Consider the following 17042-nt stretch of genomic DNA (forward strand, 5'->3'; position numbering starts at 1 on the left):
CAGGTTTGGTTTGTGTATTAGCAAAGAATTTTCTCTAAATGTTAGTACCTGATCAAAGATAAGAATCCTTTTTCAAATTGTTTTTATAGGTCGTTTCCTGCACCCATTTGATTCTTTTTTAGAGAAATAGGTAAGAAAGGTAAGGAAGAATACAAAAAAAGCAACAATTTGACAACCAAATTTGTTACCACTGTCATATTTGCTTTCATTATATAAGAAATATTACAGATAAATATAACTCCCTCTAAACCTTTTCCACTTCCTAAAAGTGGGATCCATGGTCACATAAGGATCCATGGTCAACACACATTACTGTTCTTTGCATTATTTTATTAAATTTATACAAACAGTATGTCTTGTTTTATTGTACATTTTGCTTTTAACTCTTAGTATTATATATTGTGATCTATCCATGTAACTATGTAAAATTTGTATTCACTAAATACTGTATTCTATCACAGAAATAACCACATCATATTGATCTATCTCTCTACTAATAGAAATTTGTTATATCCAATTTAGAGTAATATAAGCCATGATGCAGTGAACATATATATCTTTGTGCACATATGTGTGTGCTCTGAAGACAATACACCAAAATAGAATTGATTGTCCCGTATGTATGTGTTTTTAAAGAAATCCTGTTACTCTAAAGTGACATTCTATTTTCATCATAGTTTAAGAATTTTGCTTTTTATATTCTGTTCTTCAGTCTACTTGGATTTCATTTTTATATATGGCATAAACTAGAGAGCTAACACTTTTCATTAAAATGAATCTTCCATTTATTGAATAGGCCATCCTTTCTCCAATTATTTCCGTAGCATTATCACATACAAAATTCCCACATCTCCTTCCTCCAATCCTCAATTTGTTTCCACTGATTTATTTACTCATCAAGAACACATGGTTTAAATGACACCTTTAAAGTATGTGATGGTATCTAGTAGACTGCCTTTTCTTTTGTTTTTCACATTTTCTTGAGCTATTTGTAGTCCTTTACATTCCAATGCAAAATTTTGAATCATTTTGTAAAATTCTTTTTTTTATTCCTTGTATTTACCTACAATTGTATTTCTTTCTTTTTTAAAAAAATTTATTGGGGTGACAATTGTTAGTAAAGTAAAATTCTTAAAGTACAACTAATTGGTGAAAACTTTGAGTGGAAGTACTTTATAAAATTAGAGATTTGTGAAAGAATTTATATTTTTTACAATGTCAAATCTTTTCAGACAGCGTTATTTTTCTAAATTTTAAAGGGGTTCTTTTGTGCCCTTCAAAATGTTTTATAACTTTATACACATATATGTATCGTAACTCATTGTTGTGCTTCTTCTTAGATATTTTATATCAACACACTTTCTAATTAACTATTTCTCATATAAAAGGTTATTTTTATAGTTTCTCTTTTTTTCCCAATCTTTTTCTTGCTAATGCACTGGCTGGGAGCTCAAGTATCATGTTGATAAGCTGAACAGCAGATATCGTTTCAGTTTTTAATGAGAATGACAAATATTATCAATAAGATAAGATGTCTGCTGAAGGTTTTTGATAATCAACTTTTTCATTATACAATTTAATCTTGGAAATAATTCTCATGTTTCACAAATGTGTGACTTCATCAAAAGTCTTCCCTACATTCATAGTTTTCTGCAGTAGAACTGATTATGTAACGTGCAAGGAGGTGCTAGTTCCTTCTGATGGCTTTTCCATATTCACAGGGTTTCTATTTCTAATGAGTATGAATTCTCTGGTGTCTAACAAGGTGTGACTTTTGGCTGAAAGCCTTACCACATTCATTACAATGATAAGGCTTCTCGCCTGTATGTTTTCTCATATGAAGTGTAAGAGATGAGATTTGAGAGAAGGCTTTTCCACATTTACTACAGTCAAAGGGTTTCTCACCTGTATGACCTCGTATATGTATAGTAAGGGATGAGCTTTGGGAGAAAGCTTTTCCACATTTATTACATTCATAAGGTTTCTCACCTGTATGACCTCTCATGTGCACAATAAGGGAAGTTCTTTGAGAGAAAGCTTTTCCACATTCATTACACACATACGGCTTCTCACCTGTATGACTTCTCATATGTAAATTAAGCAATGAGCACTGAGAAAAGGCTTTTCCACATTTATCACATTCATAAGGCTTTTCCCCTGTGTGACTTCTCAGATGAAGAGTAAGGGATGCAATTTGAGAGAAGGCTTTACCACATTTATTACAATCATAAGGTTTCTCTCCAGTGTGAACTTTCTGATGTGTAATAAAGTTTTGCTTTTGGCTGAAAGCTTTACCACATTCATTACATTCATAGGGTTTCTCTCCAGAATGAATTTTTTCATGAGCAATGAGATTTGATTTCTGGCTAAAGGCTTTGCCACATTCCTTACATATATAGGGTTTTTCTCCAGTGTGAATTCTCTGGTGTCTAACAAGATTTGACATCTGAATGAATGCTTTTCCACATTCATTACATTCATAAGGTTTCTCTCTAGTATGAATCTTCTGGTGTGTAATGAAGTTTTTCTTGTGGCTGAAGGCTTTTCTACATTCCTTACATTCATAGGGTTTCTCACCGGTATGACTTCTCATATGTACTGTAAGGGCTGAGCTTTGAGAGAAGGATTTTCCACATTCATTACATTCATAAGGTTTCTCACCTGTATGAATTCTCACATGTATAATAAGCATGGAAAACTGAGAGAAGGCTTTTCCACATTTATCACATTTATAAGGTTTTTCTCCTGTATGACTTCTCATATGAAGAGCAAGGGATGCAATTCGAGGGAAGGCTTTACCACATTCATTACATGCATAAGGTTTCTCCCCAGTATGAACTTTCTGATGTGCAATGAGGCTTTGCTTCTGGCTGAATGCTTTTCCACACTCATTACATTCGTAAGGTTTCTCTCCAGTATGAATTTTTTCATGATCAATGAGATTTGATTTCTGGCTGAAGGATTTCCCACATTCCTTACACACATAGGGTTTCTCTCCAGTATGAATTCTTTGATGTCTAATGAGATTTGACATTTTAATGAAAATTTTCCCACATTCATTACATTCATAAGACTGCTCCCTACTGTGAATTTTATGATGTTTAAGGAGTTTTTCCTTGTGGTTGAAGGCTTTTCTACATTTTTTACATTCATAAGGTTTCTCTCCAGTATGAATTCTCAGGTGTCTGATGAGATCCAAGGTTTGACTGAATCCTTTTCCACAATGATTACACTTAAAGGGGGTTACTACAAGATGGGATGAGTTATTGCCAAATGGCTTTATAGATTCACTATATTCACAGTATTCCTTTCTTATAAGGATTCTTTCATCATTATGACAATCAAAATTATTATGTTCTAAACATTTTCCAAATAAGTTACAGTCATAAAGATGGTGACTGGAATGAAAAAAGTCTGAGTTTGGATAAAATGCATTTGCAAATTTCTTATGACATTCATTGACTTTTTCTTCAGTCAATGTTTCTGCGAACTTATCTTCAAGTTGTGTCAAAAGTTTGTCCTGGATATTCTGATGCTCATCAATTCCCCATATTTCTCCTAAAACAGTTTGCAAATAAATATTACTTGTAATTTCCTCCAAGATTATAAATCAAGAATATTTTTAAAAATATGCTATAGAATTATAGAATTGATTCTTGGCTTAAGGCCTAGTTTTCCACTATTAAGCAAATTCCAGGTGCATATACCTCCTATTTCCTAAGCTTAAGAAAATTTCAGGAAAGCAGATATGAGTAGAGGTAGACATTTATGAATACAAATAGCCTTGCTTGCTTTTAAATGGGATCTGAAAGAAAATAGATAAACTGTTGGGTAAATAAAAAAGAATGTAGAATTTACATATAAAGTAAGAAAAACTAATGAGAGAAAAACAGACAGGAAGTTAAAATCATAAAACTATTTTGAAATACACTTTTACAAACTTTGATGTGAATAATTTTCTGAAAAATGTAAATGACCAAATTGACTATTTAAGATATAGAAGACCTATATAAATCAAATTCTAAAAAATAAACAGACATATAAAAACAATCCCTTAAAAACAAAACAAATAGAAAAGGCCCAGAGAGACTCATATGAAATTTTAACAAACACTTAAGAGACAGCTCTCATGCTGTGCAAAATGCTACAAAAGAAAAAAAAGAGAATTCCTAATTTTTTGTGTATGAAACGAACAATATTAATACCAAAACCTGACAAATATGACAACCAAAAAAGCACCAATTTCACTTATGAATATCAATGTAAAAATTCTACATAAAATATCAAAATAACCCAGAAGAAAAAAAAAGGGACCCAGAAGCACATTAAATATAAGCTACTTCATACCTGAATAGATTTTTTCCCAAGAATATAAGTATGTTTCAATATTAGAAAAATTCTATTACTATAAATATATTGATAGATCAAAAGTGAAAATTCAAGTAATCATTCCCAAAGATATTAAAAAGATGATAAAGCTCAGCATCTATTTATCATTTAAAAAACCCTTTACAAAATGGGACTAGACAGACACTTACTTAACGAGAAAAAGTACAGTATAACTTAAACCTTAGCACCATACTTAATGGGAAAAATCCCAAAATATTCACATTATAGTCAGGAAGAAGTTGAGTACTATACCACCATTACTATGGTACTGGATAGTGCATTAAATAGAGAAAGAAATCAGAGGTATAAGAAGTTGGAAAGGAAAGGTAAAATGAACATTGTCAACAATAAAATGATTTACCTGCAAAATCAAGAGTCAACTGAAAAACTATTTAAAAAAAGTAAGAAACTCATTAAATTTACTATATAGTAAATATTGTTTCAAAAACCTTCATATGTATAAACAATTATTTACAAAAATATAACAGAAGACTACACTTACAAATGCAAAAAATATATTAAAAATCTGGGAATAAATTTAAAAAGAAATATCCAAAAATTATAAGAAAACTTTAAAATGCACACAGATTTGAAAAAATGAAAAAGTGTTATGCGTTGAATTGTGTGTCCTCCCAATCCCCTCCACACACACAAAAAAACAAACATATGTTGAAGTCCTAACCCACAGTAACTCAGAATGTGAAGTTATTTGGAAATAGGGTCATTGCAGAAATAATTAGTTAAGATGAAGTCATACGGGAGTAGAGTAACCCCTAATCTAGTATGACTGGTGTTCTTATAAAAAGAATGCCACATGAAAAGACAGAAACACAAGGAGAACGAATGCCATGTGAAGATAAAAGACTGGAGCTATGATGCCACAAGCCAAGGAATGTCTAGGGCTCCCAGAAGCTGAAAGAGGCTTCTGGTTTCAAAGGGAGCATGGCCCTGCTGACACCTTGATTTAGTATTTCTAGCCTCCTTAACTGTGAGAATAAATTTCTGTTATTGTAAGCCACCCAGTTTGTGGTAGCTTGTTATGGTAGCCCTAGGAAACTAAGACAAAAGGTATATCACATTCTTGGAAAAGAACATTTAACAGCAAAAATAACAATTATTCATAAGCTAACCTATCAACTTAAAGTGGTTTTAATAAGAATGTTGGAAATTACAAGTAAGAGCTCTAAGGAGAATTATGCTAGGGGTTGCCACCATAGAGGGAAAATGGGTAAGAAAAGAATAATTACTTTTCAATATATATCCTTTTGTACTTAAAAAAATCATACTATAAGCATGTATTTTATGTATTTTAAAAAGTAAATAAATGAAATTGTTCTGAACAATACAGTAATTCATAAAATAAGAACAAACAACAGGAAGGTAAAAACCGGATGAAAGAGTTGGAACATAAAACTGAAAGAGTCTACCTAGCATGACTGGATAGGGAGTAAGTATAGTGAGCGGGGGAGGGATAAAGAGTGAGAAATTGAGTTTACATATGATAATAATAAATACATAAAATTTATCTCTAATCCCATCTAAAATCACACTAATATGAGATAAAGAAAAAGATATAAACTAGCAAAGACAAAGACTATTTATTCCTCTACCCTAGAGAAGATGAAAGATTACTCTCGAAAAAAATGGAAGCTCTGAAAGGCTCTACAGTCAGGGACACTAGGCAGAAGAATACAGAGAAAAGGAACTGGCTCAAGCATAGAGAAAATAAGTGAAAGTCTACATATTGAATGGTGACACAGACAGTCCCCTGTTGTTTAGCTCCAAGATGGGAAAATGGAGATTTTTCTCCCTCTCTGCCAGAATAAAGTAAGGGAAAAATTCCTGTGAAATAGTAAAGCAGGTAAGGTTAGAGATCTGGTTGCAGACTATGAATGTAAAAAAGAAGGCAGAACACTAAGCTTTTGGGTCACTTCAGTTAGGGGAAAAAGACAAGCTCAATTAAGCAAAAGATGTTGAGGGAGAAGGTAAGATTAGGTCATTAAGGTACTATCCAAGCAGAAGTGAAAAAGAATTCCCAAGGCAAGATCAAAAAATCAAATGTTATAGAAAAGACTCCATGTTTTAAGATGATGTAATAAAAAAGTATCTGATCTCTTTTCCTCTTTACAAGAAGAATGAAAAGACACTGATTCTTCATTGATTCTATGGGATGGCTGTAACCCAAATTATGTTAAATGAGTTAGTGTTGACAAATACAGTGAAGGCTGCAACAGAGGAAAAAGGATTCTACAAAAAGGCAGCTGTTCATGCTGATCTTGGGCAGAGAAAACAGTGTCAAATGTATTCCATGTTTCCCCGAAAACAAGACTTGGCTGGACCATCAGCTCTAATGTGTCTTTTGGAACAAAAATTAATATAAGACCTGGAATATATTACATTATATTAAATTATATTAATTATATTATATTATATTATATATTATATTATATTATTATATTATTATATTTATTATATTAAATTATATCCGGTATCATGTCATATCATATCATACCGGGTCTTACATTAATTTTTGCTCCAAAAGACACATTAGAGCTGATGGTCGGGGTAGATCTTATTTCTGGGGAAACACGGTATCACGTCTTGAAAGGCAGAATTAATTATCACATGATTACAACATTGAAATTTGGGAATGTAGACTGGTTACAGGAGACTGGATATCCCAAGATATGTCAGGGAAGCCAGGACTGCACAAGGAAACATTCTGACATACTATCTTTTTAGGAAGAAGTCTACTGGGGTAAGAATGTAAAATTCAATTATGAGAAGATGTGCAGCTGCAGTTTCTTTCTAGATAAGAATAAATAAAGCCTAAACATACACAATCATGTAGAACAAAGGGCTTCAATATGAAGCACAGATGCAATCATATATATCGAGTTGACAAACTTTTTCTTAAAGGGTCTGACTGTAAGTATTTTCGGCTTTGTAGGTCGTATAGTTTTTGATGTAACTAACTTTGCTGTTGTAATGTAAAAGCAGTTATAGACAAGATGTAAATGATTGTGTGTAGCTGTCTTCTAATGAAAGTTTATTTACCAAAAACAAGTGGCTGACATACAGGCCATAGTTTACTAATCCCTGCTCTTGATCAAAGCACTCATTTTCCTTCCCCAACATCACCCTTCTTTAAAGCAGGTCAAGGAAGAACTATCCTTACTCAAAAATGAGAAGGTGTTGGTATCAGATCTATAAAAAATATTACGAGAAAAAAAAAGAATAGAAATACGATATAAAGAAAGTAGACAAAAATACAAGTGAAAACAATTATGGCACATAGTAAATGAAAACCTTGATTAAACATATTGTCATGAATGAAAAAACTTAATGAAAATAGAACCTATAAATCAGGAGTTCAAAATATAAATACAAAGGAAGAAACAACGAGAAAACAAAAAGGGATTAAAAACAATTAAATGGCAGAACCAAGAAAAGAAATGGAAGGGAAAAATAAAGCCACCTGAAACAAAGAACACCATGCCAGTGATGGAGAAAAGAGAGAGAGAGAGAGACAGAGAGAGACTAGTTAGGACTTTTAGTATTGACATTATGGTAGGGTAACCTCAGATTGCAAAACAAGAAGGATAGAACAGAAATTATAATGCATCCCTGGGCTTATAGGAAGTCTTCCAAGAACACCTCAATACTTTCCACCAATCACACCTCAGCATCATACATAAAAAATGAAAAATAAAATAAAAAAAAACAATTACTAGCCAAAACCAGGTGTGAGAGAGGGAATTAGAAAGCAAGCTGAAGAATGGGTGTGACTTGAATACCTAGGTAAACAAAAGTCCTGTTAAGTGAAGTATAAGCTTTGGGCCAGCAATAAGAAAGAGAAATTCAACTGAGGTTTCTACAAAAAGTCAGGACCTTCAAAGAATATACAACTCGATAATGGTAATGGTCCTCACTTGGTAATGTTTGTTGGCACCCACCAAAAGCATATGCAAATTGTCTTCAGAAGAAAGCAACCCAATTTATTAGGACAATAACATTGTCGGAAACTAAGATTCTAAAATTTCAATTCACAGTCAGCAATCATCAAGCATGTGAACAAGCAAGTATAAGTGAGTCACTGAAAACAAGATATTTAAACCTGAGGACTTAAAATATGAGAATTGTCAGATACAAAATACAGAAGAGTGATGTAGAGTATTTTTAAAGAAGCAAAAAACAAAAACACAAAGCTGAAATTATTAGAAAGGACAAGAAAGAGTGAAAAAAAAAGCAAAAAAAAAGAAATTTCTAAAAATACAAAATACTGCTATTGAAAAAAAAATTTTTTTTAAGTAGTGAGTTGAAAAGATGAATAAAAAGAGCTGAAGAGAAAATTATCAACTGGAAGATATATCTGAAGTAATTACTGACAAGGCAACACAGAGACGTAGGAAGTAGAAAATAGCAAAGGAAATGAAAAAACATATATGGAGGAAAAATAAGGTCTGGAATATAACTAACAGGAGTCCCAGGAGTAGAGTGTACAGAGAATGAAGGAGAGCCAATATTTGATAAGGCTGGCTGAGAAGTTTGCACAATTTAGTGGAAAACATAAATAAGAAGAGAACATTATGGGTAATTTTATAGCAACAGATTTGAAAATACAGATGAAATAAATTGTTAAACGTAACAGATGACCCTGGAACATCAATATATGGTAAACGTTTACAGATAAAGAAAAAAATGTTTATGGAAATTATGTTGTTCAACTCTGTTAAAATTAATTTGAAAACCAGGATTAAACAGATAATTTTCTGGAAAAATATAACCTATTATCAAAAATTAATGCCAAAATACATAAAAACATTTACATAGAAGAGTTACAAAAGGAATAATGGGAAAAAGATGTCAAAAAACCTTCCCTCGATAATCCACAAGGTCCAAATAGTTAGTTCAACAGGTAAGATAAACCAAGATTTTAAGGAACTTATATGCCAATGCTATTAAGTGTTCCAGAATATGAAAGAAAGCTTCCAAATTCTGTTTATGAAACCAAAGTAACATTGACTTCAAAGCCTGAAAAAGAACAATTATTTAAATTCATAGCAAAAATGTGAGGATGAGTCATTAAGAAATATGTAAATATAATTCACTCATATACATTAAAGGAAAAAATCATGATAATTTCCTGTAAGAAAAGATTGTTATTTTAACTACATGAACATTAAAAAACTCAAGGTGGGTAAAAGTACGTCAAAGATGAATTGTACTTCAAATGACCAATTGTGAAAAAATACTAGAAAAACTTACAATAAAGGGCTAATCACATTACATGTTGAGTTGATAAAAATTATAACAACAGAAAAAGGGCAAAAGACAAAACTGTTCATAAAGGAATATAGATTTTAAAAACATGGAAGGATGCTTGCCTTTACTCACCACAAACGAAATGCAAATTCAAACTACCATAAGTTATTTTGCATCTATCAATTTGGGAAAGATTATTTTCCCCCCCTTTTTGGGCCTCTCCTCCACCACTCCCCTACTCCGGAGAGCAGCCCAGCAGCCCAGCTACTCACAGCAGCCCAGCTCCAGAAAGAGCTGTTGTTCACAATCATAGCTGTAGAGGGCGCAGCTCACTGGCCCATGTGGGAATGGAACCAGCAACCTCAGCATTAGAAGTCGGCGCTCCAACCATTTGAGCCACCAGGCTGGCCCAGAAAAGATTTTAAAAATGCCAATAGACTATGTTGGCAGAAATTGTTGCTAGAAATATAAATCGGTTAAAATCTCTTAGGTGGGCAAAAAAAGACTTGGCAACATCTATAAAATTAGAAATACATGTATGTATGCATATAAATGTATATGTGTATCATATATATGTATATGTGTGTGTATACACACATCGCACATCTGCACACAAATAAAAGCATATATACATGACAAATGTAGCAGAAAATGGGAGCTAACAGAAAATAGCACAGTCTTTAAAACTTTTCTTAAAGTAAAAAGGTTGTAACCATTACTAAAGTATGAAAGAAAAAGCTAAAAATACAGTGGGAAGTATGATTATGGGTACAAAATATGATGCTAAGGCATTTACAATGGAAGGAACAAAAGAAAGCAGAAAGTAAAGGACTAAAAATGTTAACACATTTGTTTGAACAACTGTAATTCCATGAATATCCGAAAGCAAAAAGGAAGGATCCTATGTAACTAAGGTACGATAAACAGAACGATTATCAAAGTAAAGTTGGAAATGAGTTACAAAATATTGATATCTAACATACAGGTAAAAAGGCCAACTGGTCCTTCAGGTTCCTTGGAAAGAAGTTCTGAGGAAAGAAGTTAAGAATCTTATCTAGAAATGACACCTCATTTTCTGCTACATCTGTCATGTATATATGCTTGTATTTGTGTGTAGATGTGTGATGTGTGTATACATGATACATATATACACATGCATACACATACATACATGTAATTCTAATTTTATAGATATTGCCAAGTCTTTTTTTGCCCACCAAGGAAATTTTAACAATTTATATTTCTACTAACAATTTATACCAATTGTCACTATAAAAGTCTACAGTCTTTAGGAAAATATCTTTGAAGAACATTTCAGAGGCATTAACGATTCATGGATTAACTATTAAAAAGTCCTGGCCCCTCCTCACCTGTCTGATTCCCTCCCACTAACCTGGACAGTGTCTCCTTAACATTTCTTCCTCCACCACCCATGGTTCTTCTTCTTGCTCCAATTTGAAAATCACATCAGGTTTGGAGAATGGACAGCCTGTCAAAGGGGAGTAAGATTGAGGCATAAATACTAGAACAAAGAATCATTCAAGAATTTAGGCTGGCACAGGAAAACAAGGAATTCTGAAGGACAAGAAAAGTGTGGTTTCTGAGGATGTCTGGGGATGCTGCCCGTTGAATCATAATGAAAGAGGACCTTTTTCTTTTTTTTTTTTTTTTAAAGCTGCAGCATGCACATTCATTTGAATGAAAGCATCTAAAGGCCAAATTCACTCTAACATTTAAAGGTTCCACACATTTCAGAAAATTGGGGAATAAAGCAACTTTACTTCCAGAGTTTGGGTTATACAGGAAACTATCCTTACCCACTGTGATTAAGTTGTTATAGTTTTCTAGCATCACATTCCGGTACAGGTTCCTTTGAGCAGGATCCAATTGCTGCCACTCTTCCTGGGTGAAGTCAATAGCCACATCTCTGAATGTCACTGTTCCCTGTAACAACACACTCCGACTCAATCTAAGTCATCCATCTTAGATGCTGCGGGCGAAACATATTGAACTGTGTTCTCATGGTATGCACAGGGAAGAGGTTTTAAAAAGTTTACCTGGTTTTGTTATTTTCTAAAAGACAAAATATCATATTAGCAACATCCTGTCAGTTTATGTTCATTCACTGAATTAGCAAACACATATCTTTAATAACCATCATGGGTTAGCGAAATCTCAGGGACTAATTTATACTGAGTGTGGAAGAAGGGGGGAATATAAAACTTTACTGAGTGAGGTTAACTAGTTTGGGAACTCACTAGATGCCTGTGATTCAATGAGGCAGGAAAAAAATGAAGACAGGATTTGGATGAAAGCAAAGCAGGGAGAGAAGGATATGCAAAATTTGTAGTAAGGTAGGATATCCAACTAGAGATATACATTGATTGAACAGTTGGACATATTGTTCATTAGATCAAGAGAAATCTACAATGAAATGAGGATTTATTGTTCATAAGCCTATAGTAGGTGTCTGCAGCCATGAAAATGAATGTGACTGTTCAGAGTTCACACATATTGAAAAAAAGAGAGTTACAGAATTACACAAATACCAACAAAGAAAAAAAGATTAATTAATGGTTTTTCTAATGTTCTGAACTAGAATTACAAACAGAACTATGAGAAAACATTATTTTAAAAGCTTTAGAATAAGTTTCAGAAATGAGATGGTACTGACAAATTTCTTAAAAGCAGTATGATTTGAATATTAGAAATATAATACATTTTTCCTAGTTAAAACCTGAAGTGTCCAAAAGAATATAAAAGAAGAAAAAAAATCTTCAATAGTACTAGAACAAAGGGAGCTGTCCATATTTCTTGCCTTTGAAGAATTTCTATGAGAGATGGGTGGGATAAAAAGAAGTCACCAGGAGCTAATTCACAGTCAATGTTTCTAAGAACTTATTTCTAGGTCCTAAAAGAACTCTATGAACATGGATATCCACTAACATTAAGGGTTCAGAGTGGGCTGTGGGACTAATGGGAAGTCCTCTTTTGGAATCCTTTTCTGCTGAAGACCAAGGCCTTTGAAACAAACAGGTTTCAGAAACCAAAGGTGATTATGACTGAATAACACACCCCTCATTTGCTCCTCCCTGCCCTACAACAACAATTTGGCATCCATGCATGGGCAAAAGTGCCTTTGTGAGAGCTGTGGAATCCAGCACCATATGCCAAGGAGCTCGGGGGGAGTCTTGTCCACCCATGCATTGGGTAATAAGGCATCCAGACCTCAGTCCCAGCTGTGGACACTGCAGCAGCCCATGAACCAACTCTGGTCCCTCTTGGCCATGGTCCAGGAGCCCCTGGAAAAAGCTGTCTTTGACAATCACCCATGGATGACAGAGCCTTTGTGAAAGTCCAGGTCTCCAGCAGAGAAGTTCCAGCACACCACTGAAGCAAAAAATGAGTTTGGACTCATCAGAGATGGTAAGAACAGTTTGACTTTACTCGCATCGCCTCTCTCCCAAGGTGGCAAAGCTTAGGGCCATGAGAGATCTTGGCCCAGGAGCTCATCCATAGAGGAAAGTGAGAGTGTATGGAGTGAGCACCTGGCTCCCTAGCTGTGCAGGATAATGCCAAAGAGGCTCATTTCTCTCTTGCCCCATCCAGATTACTGAATTCTGAGCTGCATGACTGGACGAAGGAAGAGTCTGGGAGAGTGGAACATAAAACTCTCATAGGGCATTAAAGGGACACAGAGCCTACTAACAGCATTGTAACTCCATCAAGAACCTGCCCATGAGCTTCTTGGTGTGCTCCCATGGGCACCCCCAGAGTTCTGCAGGCCTCACCCCCACATTGTAGCTGGTTCCCTATGTGTGTGCCCCATGGTGGTGGTGAGAGCGAGCTTTGGCAGATGACTAGTGAACTTGTGCAGAGAGCCAGCCCAAATCTGCAGGCCAGGGAGAGACCACAAACGTGAGCTTTAGTGCTGCCTTTGGGGAAACAAAAGGGAGGCTCTCAGCAAGCACGCTGCCTGGTGTGTTACAGGCTCAAGAGAAGACACAAACTTAAAAATTCTGCCACAAAAGGGAGCAAGAAGAATGGAGTGGGTATATCCATAGAAGCTCTGAGAATCCCCAGCAGGGTTGATGAAAGTTTTCTCTCCTGAAAGTAGTTAGTAAAGCCTAGAGAAGGTGACTGCTACTTCAGTGGAAAACTTCAAGGAACATGAAAAATCAAGGAAACATAATACCACAAAAGAATCACAATAATTTTCAAGTAACTGATTCCAAAGACAAGGAGATCTGTGATTTGCCAAATAAATAATTCAAAATAGCTGTTTTAAAGAAATTCAAAGAGATACAAGAAAACATAGAAAAACAATTAAACAATATCAGAAAAACAATATATGAATAAAACGAGGAAGTCAACAAAGAGAAAAAGAAACAACCAAACAAATTCTAGAGCTGAAGAATACAATGAATGAAATTAAAAATGCAATGGAGAGCATCAACAGCAAAATAAATCAAGCAGAAGAAAGAATCTGTGAGTTAGAAGACAGGAACTGTGAATTATCACCTGAGAAGATGAATGAAGAGAGTGAAGAAAGCCTATGTGAATTATGAGACATCACCAAATGCAACAATATTCACATTATGGAAATCTCAGAATGAGAAGAGAGAGAAAGGGACCAGAAAGATTATTTAAATAAATAATGCCTAAGAACTTCCCAAATATGAGGAGAGATTTTGATATCCAAGTTCATGAAGCTCATAGTTTACCAAATACACTCAATTTAAAGAAATTCTCTCCAAGACACATTAAAATAAAACTGTCAAAAATCAAAGACAAAGAGAGAATATGAAAAGCAGGAAAAAAGAAGCTTATAACTTATAGAGAACCCCCAACAGGCTAACAGTAGATTTTTTAGCAGAAACATTATAGGCCAGGAGAGAGTGGGATGACATATTCAAAGTACTGAAAGAAGGAAACCTGCAAACCAAGAGTACACTATCCACTAAAGTTGCCCTTCAGCAATGGAGAGAGATTTTCCCCAAAACAAAAGGTGAGGGAGTTCACCACCTCTAGACCTACTTTACAAGAAATGCTGAAGGAGTTCTTCATGCTGAAATGAAAGGATGCTAATTAGTAACATGAAAACATAAAAATATATACACAATGATAAAGGTAAATATATAGCCAATTCAGAAATCTCTAATACTGTAGTATGGTGGAGTGTTAAGCACTTTAGTCTAAAGGTTAAAGGATAAAAGTGTTAAAAATAACTATAGCTACAATATTTTGTCAATGAATCACAATATAAAAAGAGGTAAGCTGTGACATCAAAGACATAAAAGAGGGGAGTAAGTGGGTAGAGTTTTTGTATCTGACCAAAGTGAAGTTGTTGCTGGCATAAAACAGAATGTTATGTCTATAAAATGTTTTATGTAAGCATCATGGTAACCACAAACAAAACTTATGGTAGAAACACAAAAGATAAAGAGAAGGGAATCAGAGCATACTACTACATAAAATCAGCTATTCACAAAAAAAAAAAAAGGCAGCAACAGAAAAAGAAAGCAGCAAGGGAACTATAAAACAGCCATAAAACAATGAATAAAATGACATGAGTAAATCTTTACCCATCAATAATTACTCTAAATGTAAACAGATTCACTTCTCTAATCAAAAATCATAAAGTGGCTCAATGGATAAAAAACAAGACCCAAAAGAACTATATGCTCTGTACAAGAGACTCACTTTAGCTTTAAGGAAACACATAGGCTCAAAGCAAAGGGATGGTAAAAAATATTCCATGAAAGTAGAAAATAAAAGAGAGCAGGGGTAGTAGCTACATTTATATCAGACAACATAGACTTTAAGACAAAACCTGTAATAAGAGACAGAGAAGGTCATTATGAAACACTAAAGTGGTCAATTCAACAAACAGATATAACAATCATAACTAAATATGCACCCAACGTTGAGCACCTAAATAATAAGTAAATACTAATAGATCTGAAGGAGGAAATAGACAATGATAGTAGGGGACTTCAACCCTTCTTTTAACCATGAATATATTGTGCAGACAGAAAATCAAATAAGGGAACACTGGATTTGAACTATACTTTAGACCACGTGGTATATGGACGTGTTATGGACCTAACAGACCTAACAGACATATAAAGAATATACCACCCAGAAGCACCAGAATACATATTCTTCCAAGTATATACAGAACATTCTCCAAGATAGATCATTTGATGTGTCACAAAACAAGTTTTAGCAAATTGAAGGCTGAAATTGTACCACATATCTTTTCTGACCAGTAACAGGAGAACAGGTAGAAAATTCACAGATAAGTAGAAATTAAAGAATACACTCCAACAGCTAATAAGTCATGTTGGTGGGAATGTAAATTAGTACACACACTCTGGAAAACAGTATGAAGATTCCTCAAAAAATTAGAACTAGAACTACCATATGATACAGGAATCCCACTTCTGGGTATTCATCCAAAGGAAATGAAATCAGGATCTCAAAGAAATATCTGCATCCCCATGTTCACTGCAACATTAATTCACAATGATCAAGATGTGGAAACAACTTAAGTGTCTGTCTACAGATGAATATATAATAGATAGATAGATGAATATATAATATATAATAGATAGAGAGATAGATAGATAGAGAGATAGATAGATAGATAGATAGGTAGGTAGGTAGGTAGGTAGGTAGGTAGATAGATAGATAGATAGATAGATAGATAGATAGATAGATAGGTAGGTAGGTAGGTAGGTAGGTAGGTAGGTAGGTAGATAGATAGATAGATAGATAGATATTTGATTATTATTCAGCCATGAAAAAGAAGGAAATGCTGCCATTTGGGACAACATGGGTTGACCTTAAGGCATTATGCTAAGTGAAATTAGTCAGAGAAAGACAAATAGTTTTTGAGCTCACTTATACGTGGAATACTAACCAGTCAAACTCATAGAAACAGAATAGAATAGTGGTTGCCAGGGGATGGGGGTTAGGGGAAACTGGGGAAATGTTGGTCATTGGGTACAAATTTCCAGTTATAAGGTGAATACTTTCTGAGGATCTAATATACAGCAGGGTAATTATAGTTAACAATAACGTATTATGTACTTGAAAGTTTCTACAAGAGATCTTAAATGTTCTCACCACAAAAAAATTAATAATAATTACATACCAGAATGGAGGTGTTAGCTAACGCCATGGAGGTAATCATTTTGTAGTATATAAGTATATCAAATCAATATGTTGTACACCTTAAACTTACACACTGTTACATGTAAGTTGTATCTCAATAAAGCAAGAAAAAGATTTTTAAAAGAAACCAAAGGCAAATTGTCAAATCAAATCCTGAAATCCAAGGGGTTGTTGGAATTTCCCCTTAACTGGGATACAGACCAAAATAA

General features: G+C 34.1%; 1 protein-coding gene across 4 annotated transcripts in view; it reads right to left on the reverse strand.

The window, feature by feature from the left end:
• Positions 1-761: 761 nt before the first annotated feature.
• Positions 762-17042, reverse strand: part of ZNF569 (zinc finger protein 569) — a 31246-nt gene continuing 14965 nt past the window's right edge. For all 4 annotated transcript variants that reach the window (XM_081031956.1, XM_081031957.1, XM_081031954.1 and 1 more), the window contains 3 exons: positions 11472-11598; positions 11048-11143; positions 762-3558 (listed from right to left, as the gene is read on the reverse strand). In XM_081031956.1, coding sequence (XP_080888082.1) covers positions 1733-3558; positions 11048-11143; positions 11472-11598 — 2049 coding nt within the window. In that variant the 3' untranslated portion in view covers positions 762-1732. The remainder of the gene's footprint in view (positions 3559-11047; positions 11144-11471; positions 11599-17042) is intronic.

The sequence above is a fragment of the Rhinolophus hipposideros genome (genome assembly GCF_964194185.1).
Source record: "Rhinolophus hipposideros genome assembly, chromosome: 21".
Taxonomy (NCBI): domain Eukaryota; kingdom Metazoa; phylum Chordata; class Mammalia; order Chiroptera; family Rhinolophidae; genus Rhinolophus; species Rhinolophus hipposideros.